Source organism: Notolepis coatsorum (assembly GCF_963971535.1).
Source record: "Notolepis coatsorum genome assembly, chromosome: 2".
Taxonomy (NCBI): Eukaryota; Metazoa; Chordata; class Actinopteri; order Aulopiformes; family Paralepididae; genus Notolepis; species Notolepis coatsorum.
This window is the reverse complement of record NC_140166.1, coordinates 54,363,464-54,390,963: the sequence shown is the minus strand read 5'-3', so window position 1 is coordinate 54,390,963 and position 27,500 is coordinate 54,363,464. Positions and strand designations below refer to the sequence as shown.

Here is a 27,500-nt window from a genome sequence, read left to right as displayed (position 1 = left end):
CTCAAAACATAATGCGGTTTTCAGTCTGTATCTACTTAATTATCTTAAGTTGTACTTAAGTTATGCTTTTACATTATACTTACTTAATAAGTGAATAATTCCAAGTCAATCAAAAACTATGAGTTTTATTTACTCAAAACATAATGCGGTTTTCAGTCTGTATCTACTTAATTATCTTAAGTTGTACTTAAGTTATGCTTTTACATTATACTTACTTAATAAGTGAATAATTCCAAGTCAATCAAAAACTATGAGTTTTATTTACTCAAAACATAATGCGGTTTAGAGTCTGTATCTACTTAATTATCTTAAGTTGTACTTAAGTTATGCTTTTACATTATACTTACTTAATAAGTGAATAGTTCCAAGTCAATCAAAAACTATGAGTTTTATTTACTCAAAACATAAGAACACGTCACACGAACTCAAGACATTCAAGTTAGTAGAACTTTCATAGAATATTGAGTATACCCTACTCAAACTAATTGATTATTTTGAACATGCAGGTTTACAGTGTACTGACAACATTACCGATGAGCTAGTATTAGTGTATACATGTGTTAATGTTATGTATGGTCTCCTGTCTATCATATTTCAATTACTGATGTTAATAGCTAGTATTAATGTATACATGTTTTAGAGTGTTATGTGTTGACAGCCCTGATGTTGATAGCTAGTATTAGTGTATACATGTTTTAGAGTGTTATGTATGGTCTCTTGTCTATAGTATTTAAATTACTGATGTTGATAGTTAGTATCAGTTTATAAATGTACAGGTATGTATATATTTTCTGTTAGGATCTCTGTTTAACAGTACTGTATATTTGCATATCTTTTATGTCACAAATGTAACAGTACTGTATGTCACGTATGTCATAAATGGCATGATATATATATCTGTATATCTGGCCTATGTTGTGTATGTCATAAATGTCATTATGAATTGAAAATGGGGGACCCTGATGTAAACAAGACGAAAGTCTTTCTCTGGTCTGCATCCCCTTAACAATTGTGTGTATTGAGCCGTACTGTATTGTACCCATTCTGCAATCTGTTAATAAAGTTTTCAATCAATCAATCAATCAATCACGCTAAACGGACTATAGTACGTACTAATCCAACATCTTGCAGGGTGTCTTCCTCCGGGTCTTCCTCTATCCTGCCACCGACTGCTATGTCATTCTGAAGGAAACAAGAGAGAAGTTAGTTCCTCTTTGTGGCGTTGCAGTATTTTTAAGAGCTCTGTCAACTGCCTACAGCCGTAACGTGGAGCCCCTCCCGTAACCAGCCCAATCTCGCTTGAAATATATAAATAAGTACGTATCAACCACAAGACAAAGTTACATAATGTACATTATGTTATAGCCATATACGTAATATATTAAAGTAATTTTTAGGGCTGTCAAAGTTAATGCTTTACATTTGGAGATTAATTTAAATTATTTAAAGCATTAAAAAAAAGTATCTACTGTAGATGAATCTATGGAGTGAAAAATGTTCAACGTTCTGAACTTTCAGCAGTATCTTTTGCTTGTTCTTTTTTTGCATTGACTCGTGCACTTTTTTGAAAATCATCTGACATGAAGATGGAACACATTTTTGTTGTTAATATGATTTATATTACTGGTAGTTCATGCAAGACATTATCGTCCTCTAAGCCAATCTGCACTTTTAACATAGGCTTAGAGGTTGTTATTATTTCTGTTAGCGCCGCGGATATAAGAAAGAGGTCTATCTGAGTCAATGTTGATGGTTTTGTTAAACATTTGTATTAAAATACTCTTTACTTTTACTCAAGTACTTTACACCCCTGGTCTGTGGTGTGTGCACGTGAGATGTGGGTGAACTAATGATGCACAGGTGTGTTCTATCAGTACTAATCAGCTACCTAATTGTTTCTACTCCTTCCGTGGCAATAATATCGCCCGTCCTTCACATATCCATGAGGGGGGTTGATATCTGCCACAACATTACGTACGTTTTTTCCTTTGGTCGAGATTAGTACTTTATTTACCTTTTCGGATGAGATCGTGTCGCTCTAACATGTGTCGTCATCACCCAAATTAAACCCTGTTCCCTCCACACAATCACCCTGTGTTTTGAATAAAGCTGAAAACAGCTAGCTGCTATCTTTTCTAAACAGATATATAGCAGCGTCCTGCTCGCAGACATCCATCTTATGAGACAGTGTTCCGTCTTATGAAACATCTCATCTCCTCAAAGCATCTCATTAGCTTCCAGTGATCCGTAACTAAAGGACTGTCAATTGACTGCAATTAGCTGTTTACTGGGCTTGTTATTTCCCCACCGCGGTAATGGATGCGTCAACACAAACAATTAGACAGGCAGACAGAGTGTAGCGCGCCACCTCCCAGCGTGCGAGGATAGCGGAGATGGCGACGTCACATTTTATATTTGAAATGTTTTATTCTCTCCCCCCTCCCCCAAACACACACACACACACACACACACACACACACACACACACACACACACACACACACACACACACACACACACACACACACACACACACACACACAGTCTATTTTTTTGTATGGAACATCTTTGGTCGAATTAATGAATGAATCATTACATTTATACAGCACCTTTACAATGTCTCCTCTATCACCAGACACACTATGCAGACACATACGTACATGCACACACACACACACACACACACACACACACACACACACACACACACACACACACGATTACGTACTGTACACACACAAATTCACAGACAAAAAGACACACACACACACCGATTCATAGACAAACACACACACACAAAACACACAAACACACACACAGATTCATAGAGAAAAACACACACACACACAAACACACCCCCCCCCCCCCCCCCCCCCCCCACACCGCCCCCCCACACACACACACACACACAGGTAAATCCCACCTTAGAGGTGGCATGTCCAGCAGCAGCAGCAGCCTCGTGGAAGCAGCGGTTCTGTGGACGCAGCAGCGCACCAAGGCCTCCTCCACGCCAAGCCTGGTGCGCCTCCCTCTCTCTGCGCAGCACCATCCCGTCATACGGCTCCAGGTCCCGGGGGTCCAGAACACTCCTCACCTCGGACAGCAGGGACAACTGTGGAGGAACAGACCGCCAAGCTCAGAGCCGCGAGAGAACAGACTGCAGCGGGTTGGCAGAGTGACTTTAATAACCCTTTCATTACCACACTACAAACGGTTAACCTTCTGTAGTGTGGTAGTGAAAGGTTAACCTTCTGTAGTGTGGTAGTGAAAGGTTAACCTTCTGTTGTAGTGTGGTAGTGAAAGGTTAACCTTCTGTAGTGTGGTAGTGAAAGGTTAACCTTCTGTAGTGTGGTAGTGAAAGGGTTAACCTTCTGTAGTGTGGTAGTGAAAGGTTAACCTTCTGTAGTGTGGTAGTGAAAGGTTAACCTTCTGTAGTGTGGTAGTGAAAGGTTAACCTTCTGTAGTGTGGTAGTGAAAGGTTAACCTTCTGTAGTGTGGTAGTGAAAGGTTAACCTTCTGTAGTGTGATAGTGAAAGGTTAACCTTATGTAGTGTGGTAGTGAAAGTGTTAACCGTCTGTAGTGTGGTAGTGAAAGGGTTAACGTAAGGTTATGTATATAACCAAGTTCTGTGAATGCTAGTGACGTCAGCGTCATATTGCATATATCTCGCTTCAGCGTATATGCACTGAATAATTTCAAAATGTACCTTTACATACCAACATCCGTCTGGCCACACCCCCATCTGCTGCCTATATACGCAGGGGTGGGGCCACACACTCATCTCCTTCCCAAAAAATGTCACCACAATGAAAAATCAAGGGCCGCAGTGGCGCCTAGACTCTGAGCGTCACTAGCATTCACAGAACATGGTTATATACATAACCTTACGTTCTGTTTCATGCTAGCTTCCGCTCAGCGTCATATTGCATAACAGGAGCTGAGCGGGAGCTAGAGGCTCGACAAATGTACCCCGCTGAGGCCCCCCACGACCATCAGACCGGAGAGGACCGAGCCCCCCGACCCTCCCTAATGGAGGGATACCCTCCCTATTGGAGGACGGGAGGGAGACGGATCCGACCGTGCGAAGAGAAACTCGAGCAACTCAACGCACAGGGTGAGCAGACCGTGGCTTGACCCCACGACTACGCACACGCACAACCCGCATGCCACCAGGGAACGAACGGAAGGAACAACCCTTGTTACTGCCCCCAAAATCACGGGGTCAAGAGCAAACTCAACCCCGTGGCAAGGCCGTAGCAGCGGAGCGCAAAGGAAGACCCAGACCCACTGAAGGGACTGGATCCCCTGGAAAAAGGGGGCCCGGAGAGGTCAATGATGCCAGGCATCAAGACCTCACCAGGCGGTCACTTAGTGACACCGCCCCCCACATCGCCAGCGTATTCGGACAGGGCCCCTCCAAGAGTGGGCCATCCCCCCCACTAGTACGCCGCCTGGCACACTGACCCTGCAACACAGGCAGTCAGCATGGCTGTAACTTGAAGCACTCAAAGGCTAACCATAACGGAAGCAGGCAGCGCACCGGGGAGACGACCCCAGAAGGGTCGATCCCTTAAACCAGGCAGCAGGCTTTAGACCCGAGCCTGGAGCACTGCGGGCGAGACAGGCGCCAAAGGGGTCAACTGAAAACAGCACCCCGGCGGAAGGGGCGTATGCTGGCATTGTTGCGCACCATGACAAAGCCTCCACCAAAAACCCCCACCCAGAGGGGTCGAGGCAGAGAAGGCTGACACGATTGGCAGACGTCATGAACGTGCAGGGGCACACTCAACCGAGTAACCCGGGAGTTGACTCTGCTCCAACACACCAGGGAATCAACCACCCTCTCGGTACACAGACGGTGGTTGTTCCTATAACCCCTCAAGAAAATAACTCCAAAACACACCTGCGGGTATACACCAGCTATACCGCAGTACAAGTGTTTCAGTTTCCAAAAAGGGTTATCCCAGGCCTACGGTTTCAACGAAACATTACTTCGGACCGGGCCCGGCGGCTCGGGAAGCACACAGTGTTACCAGAGGAGGTCCAGAAGACCACCCCAACAGCCCCCTCTTCGCCATGCGTGAGAGAGGAGCGAAAGAAAGGAGAACCAGTCCCTTAGGATAGTGCCAGGTACAACGTGTACCCAACAAAGGGTCTCCATAACGCCTAACCCTGTGACACCCGGGCCGACCCGGCATTTTTCCCCCCGAAAAAAGTCCCTCAGGGTACCAGAACAGCAGATCTGCATCCCCGGCGGACAACGGGTTAACTGACCTGGACCAGCGCGACCAGAACCAGTCCCGTGCCCTAACCACGCCGACATGCCCACTCCAGAAGAGGGGGTAGGTATGCGTGTCGATCTAAAACATGAAAAGAGGGCGCCACCCAGACGGTCCCATTTGTACCGCGCTCAGTGGCCCACCCCAAGGGCGTGAGACCCCTCTACCTATGTTCTGATCTATTCCGTTAACATCCCCCAGATATGAACGAGAATTCATCGAGACAACCTAGTAAACTGGCACTCGGAAGAGACAAAACTCCATCCCAGTTGCCCTATAAAAACGCTGTTTTAATAACGAGCAACCAAGGCGTACTTAGCCCCCTGCGTGATTCTTAACAGAAACACCCAGAGCCAGCACTATGTACGCGTCGAGACCCAAACACATCAATGGATAGTCTAGCAAGACACCAAACATTGTTCCTCCAAGTCGCCTGGGAGAACGACACGGAGCCGTCGTGCTTCATGTTCTTTCCTCTTTTTATTTAAAAAAGAAAGAAACACAGACTGACATGAATCCCACATGACGCAGCTGAGGGTAAATTTTTTTACATTTTTACATCCCGCCACCCTCGCCACAGGGAGGAGACGGAAATCGCCAGAGAGACTTCCCACGCGGGCTGTATAGATTGAAAAGAATATATTGCAACATTGAGCTATGTAACACTTGGGTTAGAGCTCTCCGAGGAGGAGGCACTGAACCAATACACACTCAATAATCGAATTGAATCAAATACACACACAATAGAGCAGAACTCTTTTTTTGAAGTTCCACTCACCTTGACAATCTGAGGAGGAGGCTCTGAACTCTGAGGAGGCTCCCTCACTGGGAAGGAGAGTCCGAACTCACAGAAGGCACTTCTCCCTGAGGAGGAGCTTCGTGAGGAGCTCTGACAACTCCCTGACACAGATCCATAACATGGACCTGAACAACCCACGGAAGTCCTACCAATAGAGACGCGCTCAGTGACGTACTCTATGGCGGGGGAATTTCCGCTGTGCACACGCCCAATCTTCCAGGGCGTGGGACCAGGAAACTCCCCCCCCCCCCTACCCTGTAACGTGCCGAACAGCAACGTGACAGGAACCTTGAAGGACAGGCGGTTTTAACCCCTGACCAATCAGAAAAGGGGAGGAAAGGATTACCAGTTCATCCCTTTACGACCCCTCACCCATGATACGATGTAATGACAAATAGAGCATGACACAGTCATAGCATGCTACATGAAGCATCTAACAGCCTCACATAGCTCATGTACTAACCTGCTACCTGAGTTTTACTAAGGAAAAACACAGAACAGAGAGGGCCCCTTTAAGAGCCCCGGTCCAGACTTACACATGTGCTTCTGTGGGCCAAACCTAACCCAGTTGTAGATCACAAAGACACACACAACCCTTCATCACAACAAAAAATGGCAAAAGTACACTCTTACTACAGAGGAACGCCGTTTTTCATAACGAGAGAAGACAGAAGTCCTCGATTATGTAATGGCCACAGACCTTGCTAAGCACACATGATAAGTGACCAAACAACCTTTTCTTTAGGAAAAAACTGTTTCTCAAGCGGAAAGCACAACCCCAGCAATTAAGCTGAGGGTTACATCGTATCCCCACAAACACAGTGACACAATATATTGTAACCAAACATGTCTGAGAGGAGGGGGGGGAAGCCCCAGGGAAACCGGGGGGTCACCCCTCCTATCTTACCCTTGATACGACCAAGGCGAACAGGCACCTCTGTTAATGTGTGAACATGCTGTTCATTGTCATCACAGGCTGAGAAAAAAGATTCATTCCTCAATCACATGTCACTAAGCATAGCTTTACAGGTTAATTAACCCTCTTAGTTGTGAGTTCACCCACGGTACTACGTTACATGAACACACATGTTCTCATCACAACCAAACCAGTTCATTTTTACACAAGTAAAAAACAACGTCGATTTACTACAGAGAGAAAAGCTATACCAGTGACAAGACAATTCACACACAACACGCGTCGTAATCCTATATTGCAGCAACACATGTTTTGGAAACATCATTATTACAAAACATTTAGAAGGGAAGAAAAGAAGAAGTGTTTAAAGTCCGGAGGACTCCTACCTTCACCCTGAACGCAGGCCGAGAGAACAGCAAAATATTTTGGTCCGCCAAAGGGGGGCCTGGCAGAAAAAGTTTGAGAAGCACTGGGTTAACGGGACACAGAGTTGAACCCAGAATCTCCTGCGCCGGTGATGAGGGTATGTCCGCAACGCCACCCAGCCGCCGTTCTCCATGTTGACGAAGTCCTCGCTGGTACTGGCACCCGGGTGTAGGGTCGACTATCATCCTCTGTCAAAGATGACGTCGTAGTCAGAGTGTTTAAGGCATGTTATAGTCACAGTAACTGTTCTGAAGGGCCAGATTAACACTGAGAATCTACGTTTTATTGTTTTATATAACTTGTATATTATTTATATATGTAAGCTATATCCCTTTAAGCCTCCGTTTGAATCATAGCATTATTCGCTTTCCTCATTGGATAACGCCCTTGACGTTGGCGGCGCCAAGAATCGCGCCCCTCAGACAAGTTCAAAGACGAGTCTGGACAAGTTGAGACATGCCTGGGGCCAGCGCATTGATTCCAGACAAGAGCTTCGGTTGCGCCCTAGAAAGCCCTCTAAGGGCGCGTTCACACCTACCCTGTTTGGTCCACTTTAAGTGGACCATGGTCCCTTTAAGTGGACCATGGTTCCTTTAGATCGATAGTCCGTTTGGTTTGTACAGGTATGAACGCAAACCGAACTATAATGAGGACCAAACAACCGAACCATGGTCCTCTTGAAAAGTTGGGACTCGGTTCGTTTCAATCGAACTATAGTACCTAATCCAGGAAGCAAAGTAGCCTACTCCTCTCTAGACTGGCGCCGCACGTGGACAGTCTCTCTCTTCCTCCCTCTCTCTCTCCTCTCTAGACGCAGTCTCTCTCTACTCTAGACTCGCGCCGCGCGCGGACCCCCAAACTTTCTCCTGAGGAGGACATTCGCGGACATTCTCTCAGATAAAGAAAAAAAAAAGCTTACGCAGGAAGGAAAGGAAGGTCTCTCTCTCTCTCTCTCTCTCTCTCTCTCCCCCCTCTCTCTCTCTCCCCTCTCTCTCTCTCTCGTTGACTAGCGCCGGCCCATGCTCATAATAGTATCTCTCTCATTACGCTGCCGGCAACTGATTACGTTTGTGAGTGCTATAGACTAGTCCAATAGATGCAACAGCATGTCCTTTGTTTACAAATTAGATCCGCACCAAACAGGGTAGTGTGAACGCAGACCAAAATTAAACAATGTATCATTTTCACATTTGGTGCGGATCTAATTTGTAAACAAATTAGAAAGTCCGGACTATCCCTGGACTTTCAGATGTGAACACACCCTAAGTATATATATTGTGGAAGGCGCAAACAGTAGGAGTTCGTCCGAAGTAATGCAACAGCAGTAGTTGAACCTAACGTATTGTGCAGTTTGTCATTACAGTTAACGCAGTAACGTTAACCCAGTTCGTCTAGTAGCAGAGTCAAGTTCGACCTAACTTAACGTGAAGTAAAGAGTTGTCATTTAGTGTGAATCGTATTACAGCAATTCGTTCGGTGTGCAGCAGTAACAAGCAGTTCGTTCGTTTAGTAACTAGCGTGAACCTTAGCAAGTGTGTGTGGACTTAAAGTAATTAGTATCCGAACACGAGGTGGACCTAGTAGCAGAACTATTGGACATGTGAGCATTGGAACATACCGCGGCGATATCGTAGAACCATTATTGGTGGATTATAGTGACTTGTGGAAACGTAGTACCGTGGAGAAGAGCATCGTTAATACCATTGTCGTTTGGATTTAACTACCCTGAAGATTCTACATCGGGCTAGCTTCGGGGACGAAGCTGGCTGGCTATCATCATTGCTATCGGGCATTGGATTACAGCTATTACCCTGCTACCGAGCACTTGGATTATAAGGACCGGATCCGTATGAGAACCCCTTTCTTCAAGTGACCAGCCTGAGTATCCGTATATTCTTCATTCCTCTGGAGCTTACAACTCTGTGGGAGGATATCACCAGTCTCCAGCTATACCCTCGTTTTGCCCCCCTATATTGCCATCTCACGCCATGCGGCGTCCGGTCTAGTATACTTAGCCTAGGAATTATTCATTCCCATTGACTTTGCTATTCTCTGACTTTCTAATATCATTCGCCATAAAAGAGCGACCCAGTAATTATCAGTTGTATCTTCTGCATAATAATAAAATACTGTAAATGATATCTCTTTGTCACCGTGCCGTCTATTTGAGTGTCTGCCATAATAACTGCACTGTCTGGCAAGTAATAATAATAATAATAATAATAATAATATGTAGTAGTGGTTTAATCTATCACAATCTTTAATACAGTCAGGGTTTTGTAACCCCTCAATTACAGTAATGTTTTCAACAGTGTAGCATTAAGCTAACAGCCGTCCGACTGATAGCAACAAGCTAACGTTTACTAGCCTGGTGAACACAACGAGCTAGCACCGCAGCTAACAGCTGACTGGCTAACACAGTAGGCCACAAACTAGCACGCCAGCTAAGCAGCTATTACCTGAACTGTACACAACGACATAACAAGCCACACTTCAGACAGGCCGCTGTCCAAGTCCCTCCCCATCCTAAGAGGGAAGAGAAAAAGAAATGTCAAACACAGTTTTCAACAGTGATTTACCAGACATACAGCGGAGCCAGCACAATTCCCATCCGGGCTGCAGCCGACTTTGAGCATGGAACTCCCGATAAAGAAGATCCTATGCCCACATTTCCTCGTTAGGGTGTACTTCCACATTTATGTGAAAGATGGGGCCTGCACGGGACAGAGAAGCATCCGCTTGTCCAGAGAATCCTGGGTTCACCAGGTCCCGATCGCGGCCCACTAGGTTGACCATCATGGGCGTCAGACCAAGATCCTCCGTCCGCCGCTTAAGAAGCCGAGCAGAGGACCCCAGTCTGGAGTCGGCGTTCGTAAAATTGTCAGCTAACCCCCATAGCATAAACAGACAACCAGTGCTCGCAAGCAAAACAGTACTTACCCCACCCTGGAAGCAACCACTTTCTCACAACAGCCGGTGCTTCCCACAGTCCAGCTGTATGACCGGAGGGCCAAACCCATCCAGCCGCAGCAAGGAGGACTGCAGTTGGGGAGCATGTCAGCGGCGCAAGCCCCTAATACGAAAAAGCCGGTGGAGGTCAGAATGATCATCATCTTCCAGACACTCCAGTGACGAAGACAATATCGCCGTATTTTCTCAAAAATAGTGAGAGAGAAAATAAAGATATAATGTCAACATATCTCCTTGTCTTTTGTTTTCCTTTCCTCAATACTAAATATTTTTCTCCACGTCAAGTGGGGTATATAACAGGCACTTCCTTGTGGTGAAATTTGAGAAGGAGATGAGTGTGTGGCCCCACCCCTGCTTATATAGGCAGCAGATGGGGGTGTGGCCAGACGGATGTTGGTATGTAAAGGTACATTTTGAAATTATTCAGTGTATATACGCTGAAGCGAGATATATGCAATATGACGCTGAGCGGAAGCTAGCATGAAACAGAACCTCCCGTAGTGTGGTAGTGAAAGGGTTAACCTCCCGTAGTGTGGTAGTGAAAGGGTTAACCTCCCGTAGTGTGGTGGTCTGCATCCCCTTAACAATTGTGTGTATTGAGCTGTACTGTATTGTACCCATTCTGTAATGTGAGTTTTCAATCAATCAATCAATCCATCAATCAATCAATCAATCAATCAATCAATCAATCAATCAATCAAGCCATGTATGGGCCCATTGACCTGATTACTGCTGTGAACACACTGTCACAACCGATGTATATAACCTAGTTATATGAGTACTGGCTGAGCGTCCCGCTCTTTGCCATATTGAGATATACCTCATCTCCAGTACCTATTGTACTACATGAACGAAAACAAAGCACCCTTGCACTCGACCAGGCCCCGCCCCAGTGACCTCCTATAAGTCACCAGGCGTGGTCACACTCGCCCTTCCTTGGGAAAAGTTTTCCATCAGGAAAAAAACCCATCAAGGGACCTCAGGGCACGCTTAGAGCGGGACGCTCAGCCAGTACTCATATAACTAGGTTATATACATCGTTCGGGGGGGAAGGTTGTGACATCGTTATATACTCGTACTGGCAATTGCGTCCCGCTCTTCGCCATATTGAGATATGGGGCAGAGCGGACGCGAGGCCCGACAAATGTACCCCCTGAGGACCCGCAAGCCCTACCACCAGGGGGGAGGGGAGTCCCGTCACCCCCCCTTCCTAGCGAAGAGGGGGCGACAGTCAACTCCACCCAAGTGCGAAAAAGAGGGAACTAGAACCCCTAAAAACGCACAGCACACGCGGGACCACGTGTGACACAACCCACACAATCCCTGCTATCCCACCGAAGGGCGGGACGCAGGGGAGGTCCCAGACCTCAGAACCGCCTGGGAGACAGAACCCCCAGTCATGTCCACGAGGTAAAACCTAACGAAAGGACCCGGGGAGGACCAGGAGGCCGCAGCACAGATGTCCTCCACCGAGGCCCCCCCTAACAAGGCGGCAGAGACCGCCACTCCACGAGTGGAGTGCGCCCTGACACCCCCAGCGGGGGCCAGCCCAGCCAACGTGTAGCAAAGGGCGATGCCCTCGCCCAACCAATGTGATAGGCGCTGTTTCGACAGTGCCTTACCAGCGCGAGAGCCACCGTAACAAACAAAGAGCTGATCGGTAGCCCTGAGGTCCTGAGTCCGGCTGAGGTAAACCCCCAAAGCCCGGACTGGACACGACAGGTGAAGGCGCGCCTCTAACTCACCAGCGTGAGGAGGCGGATGAAACGCCTGAACCACAATATCCCTGGAGCGAAAAGAACTCCGGATATTTTTTGGCACGAAGACTGGATTAGGCCTCAGAGTCACACCGCTATTGACACGAATAGACAAGCACTCAGGCCGCACAGAGAGAGCACAAAGCTCACCCACGCGCTCAGCAGAGGTGATGGCCAGCAGGAACGCAGTCTTGAAGACAGCTGTTCCAAAGACGCCTGCTCAAGAGGCTCAAACGGGGCCTCGGACAACCGGCCGAGGACCAATTGAAGGTCCCAACTCGGAGACAGAGAATGTTTCACCGGCTTAAGGCGCCGAGCGCCAAGCAGGAACGCTTCACAAGAGGGTGGCTGACGTAACGCCTTCAAACCCCTCATGACAAGAGGATATAGCCGCAGCATATACCCTCACCGTCGAAGCCGACAGTCTATCAAAAATAGACTGAAGGAAGGTAAGGACAGCATCCAGGGGGCAGGACACCGGGTCCCAGCCCCCCACATTACACCACTCTTGGAAAATATGCCACCTACCCGCGTAAACCGCGATAGTGGAGGGAGCATGCGCAATCCGGATGGTGTCGACCACAGAAGGGTCCATCCTCTCCAGACTCACCCTCTCACCAGCCAAACCATCAGCGGCTGGCCCAGCACAGGGACTGCCACAGAGACCCGTGCGCTTGAGAGAGGGCCCGCGATGACCAAGGAACAGGCCACGGCGGGGCTACCAAGAGCTGGATCAGGACCGGGAACCACACAGCTGCGCAATCAGGATCAAGGTCCTGCGCTCCCAACGTACTCGCTCCAACAACTGACCTATCAGATGTATGGGGGGAAGAATCCCAGGCGGCCACGGCATCGGTCCCAGACCTGCCCGACTATGTCCAGACGTAACCCCCACTCGTCAGGGTGAGGACCGCCCCGCGACATCACACCTGTACCCACATTCACCCTGCCAGGGATGTGGAGAGCCCTCAGGCTGCACAGATGGAGAACGCCCATAGCCAGCCGCCCGCCGCCCGGTGCAGACGGGGGGAGCGTACTCCTCCCTGTCTGTCGACATACGACGCTGACGTCGTATTGTCCGTCCTGATCAAACACTGTTTGAGGACCAGAAGGACCGCCTTCAATACCAACACATTGAACGTAGCGCAGATTGGGCAGCATGGTCTTGCCAGCTTCCCCCTACTGCGTTGGCCCGACGCGTCCCCAGTGAGGGAGGCGTCGGTGAAAACCGTGACATGTGACAGCCTACTGCCCATGGGGACCCCCCTGGTGAGGGCCCCAGGCCCTCCCAAGAGGGCGAGGTCCCACAGTACTGACACGGGAACCTTAGCCGCTACCACTTGCCTCTCACCGGGTCTATTTCCATACTGGAAAAACCACCTCTGTATCCTCCTCCATGAGGTGAAGAGGAGGCCAAGAGGGACCACGGAATGAGCAGATGCCATCATACCGAGCAGGCGCATCACGGACAGCGCCGTAACCGTCCTAGGACGGAACCTCCCGAGCGTGTCGACAACATGCTCTGAGAGGGATGCCCATAATACTCCACCCGTTGACTGGGAAGAGGAGTACTCTACTTCCAGTCTACAGCAAACCCCAGGCTGGTGAGGAATTCCACCACCTGCCTGGTATGAGACCTGACGATCCACCTTGACCGCCAAGGACCAGAACGTCGTCAGGGCAGAATACACTTCGTAACCCCTGACGACGCAGAGGCCCCAGTGCGGCCTCCACGCACTTGGTGAAGATGCGGGGAGCCAGAGAAAAGCCGAACAGCAGCCTCTGATACGCTAAACCCTGCAAAGGAAGCGTAGGTAAGCCCTAGGATGGAAGATCGGGGATGCGAATACGCATCCTACAGGTCTATGGAGGAAAACCAGGCCCCCACCTGACAGTGTTCAACAGGTAGGAGACGGTCCAAAATGCTGAACCTTCCCATGGGACAGGTCCAGCATGGGTCTGACACCCCCCCCCCCCCCTCCCGATTTCTCGGGCACCAGAGAATACCGGGAGGAAACGCCATGACGATGGCTTGCTTCGCCCACAGAGATTGGATCTCGTTGACCAGAGCTGTCACTGCTGGTGACCCTGACAATAGGGTCTGTACCAAACCTGAAAACGGGTGGGGTTGTGTAAATACAAGTCCCCGCCTCAGCGTTCTCTCCATCCACCTGGACATATGGTACTGCTGTAGCCATATGTGATGATACTCCCAAACGCACCCGCCACCATTTGGCGCAGGTCCGCTAGGAACTGTAGATAGGCGGCCCGGTCCCACCCGCTGTGCGTAGCCAACCCTGGACCTGCTAACCGTGCGAGCAGAGCGTTCCGTGGAGTCGGGACATCGGACCCTGACACTACCCACGAAGCAATCGCACCCAAGGGGGGATCCCGACAGAAAGGGCCGGTTTGATACGGGGAAAGCTGACATCATACTAGATGACAAAAGCTCCCCCACTGAACACCCCTCCAGAACATGCTGAGGAGTTGTTCTGCAGCTGGACATGCAAGGTGTGAGGCCCCCATGGGTTCCTACACACCGTAGCCCTGCAGTGATATTACTACCACCCAAATCACGCGCACCTGCGAGACCACTGCCAATCTTTCAGGAGTGGGAGGCACCAACGTGATACCCGGCCTGGCGAAGGCGAGGTCGGGGAAGTGTTGTGGCTGATGGTTGTTTAACACAGCAGGAGACGATATTTCCAATTGTAACAAGTAGGTAATTTATTTAGGAAAAGAAGTTCTTAACAGCAAAAGCTATGGATCGAGCAGAGGATCACCACAGCTTGAACAAAAAACACTCTAACTCTCAATCCCTCTGCTTGTCCCCTAAATCCCCTCTCAGTCCTGCCCCCCCATGACAGATATGATGACGTATCATATCATGTCAGATCTGACATGACGTACATTAAGATGATACGTAGATTTAACATCGGAGAGAGATAAAAACATTAAGAACATGAAGAGAGATAAAGACATTAAGAAGAACATAGATTTAGATAAAAACATTAAGAACATCGAAGAGAGATAAACAAGATATGATGTACACACACGATATGATGTAAAACATTAAGAACATCGAAGAGAGAGTGAGATGTGTGTGTGTGTGTGTGTGTTTGTGTGTGTGTGTGTGTGTATGTGTGTGTGTGTCTGTGTGTGTGTGCGTCTGTGTACAGACGTGTGTGTATTGTATGTGTGTATTGTGGTCTGTGTGTGTGTGTGTGTGTGTCTGTGTGACTGTGTGTGTCTGTGTGTCTGTGTGTGTGTGCTGTGTCTGTGTGTGTGTGCTGTGTATGTGTGTGTCTGTGTGTCTGTGTGTGTGTGCTGTGTCTGTGTGTGTGTGCTGTGTATGTATGAAAGAGAGAAAAGACACAAGATTAGAGCACACGATATGATGTACTGAAATGTCCATCTGCTATCTTGAGGCTGTTTTAAGAACATCAGCCAGACTGTCGCCCTAGTGTCTTTGAGCCCTGCTAGTTGACCTATATTAAACTAGTCAAGACTAACCCCTTTCCTACCTCCACCCTCGTATACACATTTTCCACAACATTCCCCCATTTGGGGCTATCCCTAGTCCCACCCAAATCATATAACCAAGAAAATGTGAACGTCTAACTAAACGAGAAACCACAATTATATAATAAAAGTTTAAATGCCTAATCTAAACCAGAAACCTTACTTCATTCACTGGACCCCTAACGGACCAACAAAGGCTGACTACCGTTCTTACCAAAACACAAAACCGTTCCAAACAAGAGTAATAATAAAACATCAACAAAATACCCCAATTTATAATCCTAACCTGACAGACAAATCCCCCCAACCTCCACCGCTTACCAAATGAGCCACAGTTCCGGCCGGAAACCGCGACTCTCATCAGGGAAAGGAGAAGTTGACCGTCAGAACTAAACATAGAACATCCCTCCCAAAAAAAAAATGACATTGTCTCTTCCATAACATTGAGCCCCAGTGTCCATCGCTCAGCCCCCCTTCCATGCCCACGCCATAGTCTCCTCACCGTATTGCCAAAAGTCACATTTTGCCAATACAGCAACCACCACGCCACACCTCCAGTCCCCGTAGAAGCATGTCCCCATGCCTGGACGGGAGGCGCTGGTACCGACCTCACCACGTGTCCCCCCATCTTCGACGGGAGGTGGCCATCTTGCCCACTGCGTTAGCCCCCCCCCTTTGTCCCTCCAGTCCCCAGAACCGATCCCCAGACCACTTCTTCTCAATGCTTCCTCAGGCTCAGAACCGACACTCTGCCGATGCCCCTTCCCATTCCGGTTTGACCAGGACCACGAGTAAAATAAACAAAAAATAATAAAAAAAAATAAAAAATAATGCAATGATTTTCAATGGTTGCAATCTCTATGCCGAAGGATCATTAGAAAATCAGACTAAAATTCCTAGTTAAAGGAATAAACCAACAAAACTGCACTCAGACCATCCCCCGTCACTCTTAAAGGAAAGAACCAACAAAAAGAAAATGTCCCTACCTCACCATACCCCTAATCCTCTATCCCCTCGTCTCCCTCTAAGGCAGCATAAAGCTGAGGATATGGCCCGATTTGTGGCTCAATCTCTTTCTGTCCCACCATCAGCATTTGGCTCGTTACGTGTGAAGTTACCAGCCTACCCAAGAGAGGCATACCACAACAGAAAAGGAGAACCAATATCAACCCTGCCACCCCAATGGATATCCCCGTCTGCATCACTATGCTTCCCCACTGTCCCAATCTTTCCAACACCCCACTCCCCCACCATTCTTCATTCCGGCCAGAATTCCCCCTCAACTCCTCCCTCAAATCCTTCAGCTTAGCCATGGCCTCGGAGAACTTTCCCCCTGGCCCCACATTCGTCGGAATGAATGTGCAGCAGTACTGTCCAAACATGGAACAGACTCCACCCTTCTCCGCCATCAACCAGTTCAGAGCCTGTCTATTCTGCCACGCCACCGTACTGGTCGCGTGCATCTGGTCCCCCATTGCATCCAACGCCTCCTCGGTGTAGTTGAGATACCGCTGCTGATTGTAAAACAAATAGTTGATCCACCCGGTGTTCTTATTGACCGATATCCATGGCAGAATAGACTCAAACCCTGCCGCAATCTCATTCTTAGCCATGAACTCGGCTGGAATGCCCCTTGGCTGTCCTATGCTGTCCAGATACACCCTTGGGTCTGCCTTGTAGCTACGCTTCGTTCGAGAGATAGGAGACTCAGAAGGTCCTTCCGTCACTGATAATGGTAGGACCACCATTGGCATGATCGCCTGAACCCGGGCACATCTACCTGACCAATCTAAAGGAAGTGTATTCCTCAACCTCCTACCGCCGCAGAGCCAGTATTGGTCCGCCAGTGCCATATCCTGGACATGAAAAGGGCAAGCTACAGGCCGTGGGTTGGTATCCACTCCCTTTAACACGACCCCGTGTCCACACTTTCCTTCTTTCGTGCAGTTAGTCGTGATGCTCCAAATAGTAGTGCACCGCCCCTCTGCCACCTCCCCTACGTCCCGGGTCCCCTCCTTTTGCAAGCACTCGAAATCCTTGGTCAGCCATAGTTTGACACCTCTGGGTATTGGCAACCCCGTCGCTACCCCCTGCACACGTACATCCAATTTCCTACAACGTTCCCGCATAGTGACATCCTTGAAATCCGTGACGTTTCCTGCCGCCTTAAAACGACTAGAGCCGAGAAACCCCAAACACTCTGCCTCGCACCAAGGGCGACTATTATGGGGCCCCTCCCATGCCTCTGCGTCCCTGTCACACTGAGCCCAACTGAACTTCGTGCCCTTCACCAGCAGCCTATCCGGACGTGCCTTGGAGCAGACATAACAATCCTCTATCTGATTCTGCGCGCTCGTGTACTGGACCCACTTAAACCACTCATTCCCTAAAGCCGCCCTATACATCGGGTCAGCCTCCGGGTCTTCCTCGTCATAGTCATAGTCGCCCCCATCTTGTTCCCCGGAAGGAAGCAAACCCCTCAACCTGGCCCAGAGTGAGCCCACTGAGTCCCTCAACGTTCCGGCTGTCCTCTGGAACATATCCTGTCCCCCCACCTCTTCCGACTCAGTGTCCTTGACCTCCCTTTTTCCCCTCACCCCTGTCCCCTGTGATTGGTTCGGGACAGGCTCAACCCTCCTATCTACCCCCACAACCCGATCCTCGTTAGTATAATGGTAAGTATCCCCGCCTGTAACGGGGGAATGGTCAAAATCAAAAACATGCCCTTGCGGTCCTACGGGAAACACCCCTTTTGGTTGTAGTCTTATCTTCTCCCCCCCTTCCTCGATGGAGGGCAGAGGGGGCGCCTGATTCTGAGCCTGGTCATGAAAGCCTGCCGGTACTTGAGCCTGAGCGGGACCCCGTGGGACTCCTACCCACTCAAACCCGTCATCCTCAAGGACGGGTCGACCGTGACGGTTCTCAATGACGTCGTTGTGCCCGGCCGACCGTCCGCACACTGCTGCCAACATCTGCGGGAGCATCAGCAGGCACTGCACCTTCCAGTTGCCGTCTCGGACCCTCCATGTCGGGTTCTGCATAACTGCGATCGATTGTATCCCCCAAGAGATCGCCGCTGGCCTTTATGCAGTGATTGAAGTGGAACCAGGTCGCTGATCCTTTGACTTGGACTGCCGTTCCAGTCGATCGGATCACCTCGTACGGGCCCTCTCTCCGGGGTGATGACCACTTTCTCTTGTGGACCTTTACGAAGACCAGGTCCCCAGGGATCAGTCTCGGTTTGGTGGCTTCCTTCTCCGCCTCCTTCACCCCCTTTTCCTCCTTTCTCTGCTCCTGTCGAAACACAGCTTCATGTATTTTAGTCACTTGCTGAAGATATTTTTTCAGATCTTGCTCAAAAATATCTAATGCCGGGCCCCTAGCCAGGTGTCTAAATGGCGGTGCTGGCATGCTGCGGCCTGTAAGCATTTCATGCGGTGTTAGCTGTGTTTGGCGGTTTACGCTGCTTCTAATAGCCATCAGAGCAAGTGGCAAAGCATCAATCCAGTTAAGCTTAGTTTGCATACAGATTTTCAACAGTTTGTTTTTAATGACCAGATTGGCCCTTTCCACCTTCCCCTGCGACCCGGGACTATAGACACAGGAAAGGCGCTGTCTTATACCTAATTTCTGCATCAGCCCTTTAACCACCTTGTCGATGAACTTGCGGCCATTATCGCTTTGTAATATCGTGGGAATTCCAAATCTCGGAATGACCTCGCGACACAGGAACTTGATCACTGTGTCCGCGTTCTTGTGTTTAGATGGAATGGCCTCAATCCAGCGACTAAAGCAGTCCTCTACTACCAGGAGGTATCGTTTGCCCTGCACTGGCGTTATCATGTCTGTATAGTCCATAATCAGATGTCTGAATGGTCCCTCAGGGAGGGGTGTGTAAGCCGCCACTGTCGGTACTCCTTTGCGCACATTGCCCTGTAAGCATGTTAAACACCTGGCTAGTGTAACGTCAATTTGTGCCTGAAGCTTTGGGGACCAAAATCCCATTTTCGTGATTCGTTTCAGGGTCTCTGCTCTTCCACAGTGATCAACACCATGAGCCTCAGGTATCACCAAGGACAGAAGATCGATGGAGGCGACTATCAAACCGTTATGACTCCTCCACAGACCATCTGCCCCCCTTACAGCCCCCCTCTCCGTCCACGACTGTTTCTCGGCCTGCGTGGCTGAGTCCTGAAGATCACTCAAATTATCCTCAGTTACCTCAGTCGTCAGTTCGGCCGCAAACATCAGAACAGCCGTGGACGGCACCGCAGCCGCCGCCTTCGCGGCCTCGTCCGCCGCGTTGTTTCCCGTCGTCACAAAAGACAGGTCTTTTCTGTGTGCCTGGCACTTTACGATAGCAATGCTTTTGGGCAACTTTACAGCCTGAATAAGCGCCACAACCTGCTTGTGGTGAAGGATCGGTGAGCCGTCCGATTTCTTAAAGCCTCTTGCCTTCCAAATGGCCGCGAATAGGTGGCATACGCCATGCGCATAAGCAGAGTCTGTAAAGATGTTAACCGTGCGATCTTTAGCTATTATGCATGCTTCTGTTAGTGCTATTAGTTCTGCAAGCTGGGCCGAACATGGTTGCATGCATTGTCCGGCCTTTCTTGTTAGTGTTTCTCCGTTAGGTTTGCACTGTACGACGGCGTATCCTGACCTTAAATTTTCCCCCTCCCGATAGCAGGACCCATCCACAAAAAGTGAGAGTTCTGCTATCGCGAGCGGGTCGACTCCCAAATCAGGACGGAGTTTCACGAAAGCCTGTACCTCCACCTCGCACTCATGCGGTTGACCCTCGCTCGGGAGTGGTACCAGATCCGCCGGGTTACTGCCGTGGCATGTTTTTATCGTAACGTCCGAGTACTGCAGGAGCCTCATGTAAGCCTGTTGCCGTTGGCTGGTCAGAACAAATTTGCCTCTTTCAATCAAGTTTGCCAATTTGTGATGTGTCCAAATGCAAATGTCATATCCCATTGTCACGGCCGTTGCCTTCTCATACATCAAATGTGCTGCGGCCAGGGCCTGATAACAAGGTGGCAGACCCTGCTCTACCGGCGAAAGAGCTCTAGAGTAATATGCTATCGGTTGTTTTTTCCCACTCACCCCCTGTGTTTGAGTCAGGACAGCTGTCGCATGCTGTGCTCTATGTGAGACGAATAGGTGGAAACACTTCTCATAATCCGGCAGCGCCAGGGCAGGGGCCTGTAACAACAGACGCTTAATGTTTATGAACGCGTCCTCCCCCTCCTCGGTCCATGTCAAGGGAGCGCGAAGCTTGTCTGTACCCGCCTCTTTTATCATCATCCTCAACGGCGCTGTCGCTATCGTATAGTCCTCCACCCACTCAGAGCTGTACCCAGTCATCCCTAAAAACGTCATCATCTGTCGGACCGTCAATGGCCTAGGTGCCTTGGATACAGCTTCGAGTTGCGTGGGTGAGATGTTTTTTATGCCCTTTTGAATGACGCGAGACAAGTACTCAACTTTTGGCTGGCAGTACTGCAGTTTTGAACGGGATGCCTTGTGGCCTCCCACGGCTAATCCACTCAAAACTTTGATGGAGTCCTCATGGCACTGCTGACGTGTATCCGAGCAGATTAGAATGTCATCTGCATACAGTAAAACCGTGCTGAGTAGTGTGTCGCACACTCCTTGCAAGTCTTCCTTGAGCGCCTTCGAGAAGTAATGCGGCGAGTGCGCGAACCCTTGTGGCAACCGGGTGTAAGAGTATTGTTTCCCCCTGTGGGTAAAAGCAAACAGATACTGAGACTCTTTTTCCAATGGAACACTGAAGAATGCCTGCGTGAGATCAATGACCGTATAGTACTGCGAGCTACTCGGGATGTTTGTCAGGAGGGTGTGTGGATTAGCGACTTCCGCCTCTGGTCCAGACACCACGTCGTTCACCGCCCTCAAATCGTGTACCAGTCTGTACCTAGCCCTGTCCGCCTTTAGCACTGGGTGGATAGGTGTATTACATCTGGATTTGAAAGGGACGAGCACTCCCCCCTTTAACAGTCCCTCAATCTGATGTGATATAGCTTCCTCCGACTCTGGCTTCATTGTATACTGTCTGATAAAGGGTGGTCTACAACCCTTCTTTAACCTGACCTTCACTGGCTGTGCCGACAATATTAGACCCACATCTGTCGTGTTTTGACCACAACCGTTCCGGGGTGCGCGCCAACATGTCCTGTTCAAGCAAAGCATCCGCCTCTGGAATAACGCAAGGGTCTCCTGGTAATCTGATTACTTGCGGTTTTGCCAAAACTGAAAAGGAAATCATTATTTTTATGAAACTCCCATCTGCGCTGTTCCAAATTAGCGGAGATTCCGTGGAGACCCACCTTTGAGTCTCGGATTCCTGTATCATTGAACCTAGATGTTCGGATTCGTAACCAGGATTTATTCTCAGAGTGATGTGTGGGGCGGCGTCTCTTAGTCTATGTTGTTCCCGTAGATACTTACCCGTGTTAACCCTCAACGCCGCGCCCTGTCTCCCTACAATTATCGTAGATGAGTTAATCTGCACCTGCTCGGGCTGTCCCTGCAACCATGCCTTGTTCCTAACTAGGTCACTATTTGTCAAATATTGTAGTGTGCAATGTGCCTCCATGTTTGTTTGTCTAGACTGAGGCAGTTGGGTTTTCAGAAATGGCTCCCAGGGGTCACAGACCCTTTGCAGCTCTGCATCTATGTTGCCCAGCCAGAACACAGTGGCCTCTTTCTCCCCCGTCCCTTGTAGCATCATTTGGTACACGTCTTGTTCAATTTGAATCCCCTCAGGCGTACATAGGATTTTACAGCCTAGTTTACACATTGCATCTCGTCCCAAGAGATTGCGCGGGGTGCTGTCCGAAATTAATACAGGTATTGTTATGGTCTTGTTGTTATACGTCATAGAGATTGGATCTGATGTGGGTATTAATTGTGTTTTTCCCGAGAATCCGACCGTCCGAACATACTGTCCAGACTGGGGTAAGTGAGCGGCGTATTTTTGCTTTATGCAGGAAAAACCTGCTCCAGTGTCTGCCATCATCTCTGTTAATTTGCCCTCCACTAGGACCTGCAGAATAGGTTCTTGCTCAGCTCCCTTGGAAACCACAATAATTTGATTTCCCCCCGTCGCATTCTCTGGGCACCCCTAGTGATTACCCCCCTGGTTTCGGGGCCCTCCTGTCTCCCCCTGGTCGTGAGGCCCTTGTGACTCCCCCTGGCGCACGGGTCTTCCATACTCCGAGCCGGGACGGTATGGTTGCCTACATCTCATTTCCCTGTGTCCCTGCATGCCGCAGTTCCAACAGTGGAAACGGGGAAACTGTTGTTCGTTCCCCGGTCCCTGTGTAAACCGTGGGCCTGATTGCCCATTCCCTGCCTGCCGCCTGGACGCCTGGTTCTGTGAACTATAGCCATAGCTTCTCACTACCTGAGGTGCAGGCGGGGGTCCCTGGTCCTGCATGGGTGGAGAGGTAGCAGATGACACCATTACTGCCTGCAACCTCCTTTGGGGCTGCAGTTGTTGCTGAGTTAACTTCCTTGAGTCATTTCTATCCTGATCCCTGACTTTCTGCTCCTGAGCCCTTTGCTTCTCCACACTATGTGTTACATGTGCACAGAACAAAGGATAAGTCATGTCCATTAACCCCACCACGTCTTCCAGTCTATTCTTAACCACCTCTGGAAGCCCTCTCATCACACTTTCTCTAAACATCGCCCTCTGCAACGGGTCTATTTCTGGGTTGTGTCCTAGCTCACCTCTCCACTCCTTCAGTATTTTGTTCACATAGGTGCCAGGCCCTTCCGTCTCCATTATGGGGTTGCCCGCCAGTTTTGCCGGATTAATACGTGATGGATATTGATTCCTGAGTTTGTACCACAACGCCGCTCTATGCGCGTTGAATATGTCTCCATCATGGGCCTGCGTGTCGCATGCCACTCGCATCGATGTATCACCCATGATGTCCCGGCAGGCACCAATTCCTAGCAAGCGTGTCAACAGGGATTTGACGTCACCCACTGCTAGCAGAAAAGATGACGTATTTTCCTCAAACTGCGTGATCCACCTGGAGGCTCCTTCTGAAAGGTCCGGTAGTCTTGCTATTATGCCATCGATGTCTAGAGGTGACCATGGCATGTGAAAGATATCGTTCCCCTTTATTAGCAGGGGAAACTGGCCTGTACTTGTCACACTTCCCAGGAATGTAGGGGCGAAAGTCAGGGTTCCTGTAATGTTTCCTTTCTCCTGTGCTGGTTTCGTGTCGTTCTCATCTTCCTCATCAGTCAACAGTTTGGTGTGGCCACACGCCCCGTGTTTCCCTGATGTCTGCTGTGCCATATTTTGACGGGCCTCTTCCTCTATCTCCCTCCCGACTCCCTCCCTCTGCCTACCCAGGTTCTCTACCTCCTCTTCCTCTGCATCATACAACTTCCGACGTACTGTCTCGCCATATGCCGCCAGGACTTTCGGATAGAGATCCTGCAGGGTCAGTTTGGGGGGGGTATCTCGCCTAAGGGAGGTCTCTGATCTAGCGGAGGTTTCTGACCTAGTGGGGGTTTCTGACCTAGCGGGGGTCCCTAATTCCGTCTCCTCATATTCTCCTCTTATTGTCACAGTGCCCACCGGCAATTGCGTGACATAAGGTGGGGATGTTGGTTTCCCTATATCCGTCTCTCTCTGATTTAGCGCTAAAGCTTCCTGCCTGTATGCTCTCCCCTTCTGGGCGTAGAGCTTCATTACCCCCAACTCTTCTGTCCTCTTTTTCAACCTCTTTTTGCTGCTGTCGCCTGGCTTGTGGTTACGAATCATTACATTCATCTCTTCGCATACGTCGAGATCAAAAGTACCTCCGGAAGGCCATTTTGTGTCCCCGGCCTTTGTACGCCTCTGCCACCGGACACCAACCTTGAGAATTAGGTTCTCTATGAGCGGGTTCCGGTCTAACAGTATGTCCTCTGCTGTATGCATCGTTGTTTAGTGTGTATGTGTGTTTATTGTGTTGTGTATGTGTGTGTGTGGTTGTACTTCAACTACTACTACTCTACAACTACCACTCCAGGACACAGTTAACCTAGATCTACTACTACTCTACTCCAGGACACAGTTAACCTAGATCTACTACTACTCTACTACTACTCTACTACTACTCTACTCCAGGACACAGTTAACCTAGATCTACTACTACTCTACCCCAGGACACAGTTAACCTAGATCTACCACTACAACGCTACTACAACTCGGTGTGTGTATGTCTGTGTGTGACTGTGTGTGTGTGTGTGTGTGTGTGTGTGTATGTCGGTGTGTGTGTCTGTGTGTGTGTGTGTGTGTATGTGTGTATGTCGGTGTGTGTGTGTGTTTGTGTGTGATTGTGTGTGTGTGTGTGTGACTGTGTGTGTGTGTGACTGTGTGTGTGTGCGTCACAACCCGCTGTCTACCGGGACACAGGAATGTGTGTGTGTGTGTGTGTGTGTCGGTGTGTGTGTGTCTGTGTGTGTGTGTGTGTGTGTGTGTCTTTGCTGTGTGTGTGTGTGTGTGTGACTGTGTGTGTGTGTGTGTGTGACTGTGTGTGTGTGTGTGTATGTGTGACTGTGTGTGTGTGCGTACTGTGTGTGTGTGTGTCACAACCCGCTGTCTACCGGGACACAGGAATGTGTGTGTGTGTGTGTGTGTGTCGGTGTGTGTGTGCGTCACAACCCGCTGTCTACCGGGACACAGGAATGTGTGTGTGTGTGTGTGTGTCTGTGTGTGTGTGTGTGTCTGTCTGTGTGTAGTGACTGTGTGTGTGTGTTTCTGTGTGTGTGTCGGTGTGTGTGTGTGTTTGTGTGTGATTGTGTGTGTGTGTGTGTGACCGTGTGTGTGTGACTGTGTGTGCGTCACAACCCGCTGTCTACCGGGACACAGGAATGTGTGTGTGTGTGTGTGTGTGTCTGTGTGTGTGTGTGTGTGTGTTGTTTGTGTCTGTGTGTGACTGTGTTTGTGTGTGTGTGTGACTGTGTGTGTGTGTGTGTGTGTGACTGTGTATGTGTGCGTGTGTGTGACTGTGTGTGTGTGTGTGTGTGGTTGTGTGTGTGTGTTTTCTACCACCAGGGGTCAGCAAACCCAAGAGAGAAAGAGATGTGATGAGTCTGTATGCTACACCTTGGCCCACCAACAGGGGTCAGCAAACCCAGGAGAGAGAGAGAGAGAGAGAGAGAGAGAGAGAGAGAGAGAGAGAGAGAGAGAGAGAGAGAGAGAGAGAGAGAGAGAGAGAGAGAGAGAGAGAGAGAGAGAGAGCTATCTCTCTTGGCACAACGCCCAGACCTGCTAGCTGGCTCTACGCCCAGAATGAGTTATCTTCTATACATGTACGAAAGAAAGAGAGAGAGAGAGAGAGAGAGAGAGAGAGAGAGAGAGAGAGAGAGAGAGATCAGGGGCCTGACCTCTGATCCAAACCCTACTTTTTCCCAACCTGTGCGTCCTATTGGGAGCTAACTTTTTAAGCGATGGGGGGGTGTGTGTGTATTGTATGTGTGTATTGTATGTGTGACTGTGTGTGTGTGTGTGTGTGTGTGACTGTGTGTGTGTAGCGTGTGTGTGACTGTGTGTGTGTGCGTGTGTGTGACTGTGTGTGTGTATTGTATGTGTGACTGTGTGTGTGTGTGTGTGTGTGTGACTGTGTGTGTGCGTGTGTGTGACTGTGTGTGTGTACGTGTGTGTGACTGTGTGTGTGTGTGTGTGTGTGTGTATTGTATGTGTGACTGTGTGTGTGTGTGTGTGTGTGTAGGACAGCTAGCCTCTCTGTAGCAACAACCTCACAAGCCAATAAGAAAATGAACAATAGTGTATCCGTAAACGTAATTAGTTTGACACAGAGAATGCCAGCTGTGATAGTGTGTTTTGAATAACAGCAGAGCGGCACCGGTTTTTGTTTTGAAAATTGAGAGTCTTATCTACAGAGGACAGAAGGCACAGTTATGTGTGTATGTGGAGAGTGTCGTAAAGAAATCAGGGAAAGGGGTCGGGAGAGGTTTGAAGAGATGGAGAAAAATTTGACCAGAGGTCGAAAACATGCAATTAAAATTGATTAGTGGCGCACTTATAGCCTGTTAAAAGAGGAATCGCCCCAGTGTAAACACCTCACCAGTCGTGTTCGTTTTAGCCGTCCATCAGACCTCGTCACACAGTCAGCTCAACTTTTTCCTCCCTCAGAATCTCTTACGGATATTCTAATCAAAAGCAAAAATGCTCACCTGTGTTTGTTGTCGACACCGCCAGAATTTCTACGGGAGAGGTCCGGAGCTGGCCGTGTGAGGGGGCCCGGCAGGGCGGTCTACAGGTCAAGGGTCACCAAATGTTGTGGCTGATGGTTGTTTAACACAGCAGGAGACGATATTTCCAATTGTAACAAGTAGGTAATTTATTTAGGAAAAGAAGTTCTTAACAGCAAAAGCTATGGATCGAGCAGAGGATCACCACAGCTTGAACAAAAAACACTCTAACTCTCAATCCCTCTGCTTGTCCCCTAAATCCCCTCTCAGTCCTGCCCCCCCCATGACAGATATGATGACGTATCATATCATGTCAGATCTGACATGACGTACATTAAGATGATACGTAGATTTAACATCGGAGAGAGATAAAAACATTAAGAACATGAAGAGAGATAAAGACATTAAGAAGAACATAGATTTAGATAAAAACATTAAGAACATCGAAGAGAGATAAACAAGATATGATGTACACACACGATATGATGTAAAACATTAAGAACATCGAAGAGAGAGTGAGATGTGTGTGTGTGTGTGTAGTGTTTTGTGTGTGTGTGTGTGTTTATGTGTGTGTGTGTCT

The 27,500-nt window shown here is 49.1% G+C and overlaps 1 protein-coding gene across 1 annotated transcript in view; it reads right to left on the bottom strand.

The window, feature by feature from the left end:
- Nucleotides 1–27,500, bottom strand: part of whrnb (whirlin b) — a gene marked incomplete at both ends in the record, with an annotated part of 126,376 nt that overhangs the window by 97,386 nt on the left and 1,490 nt on the right. Inside the window, one exon of the mRNA XM_084308149.1 lies at nt 2,924–3,112. Within this exon, the coding sequence (XP_084164275.1) occupies nt 2,924–3,112 (189 nt within the window). The remainder of the gene's footprint in view (nt 1–2,923; nt 3,113–27,500) is intronic.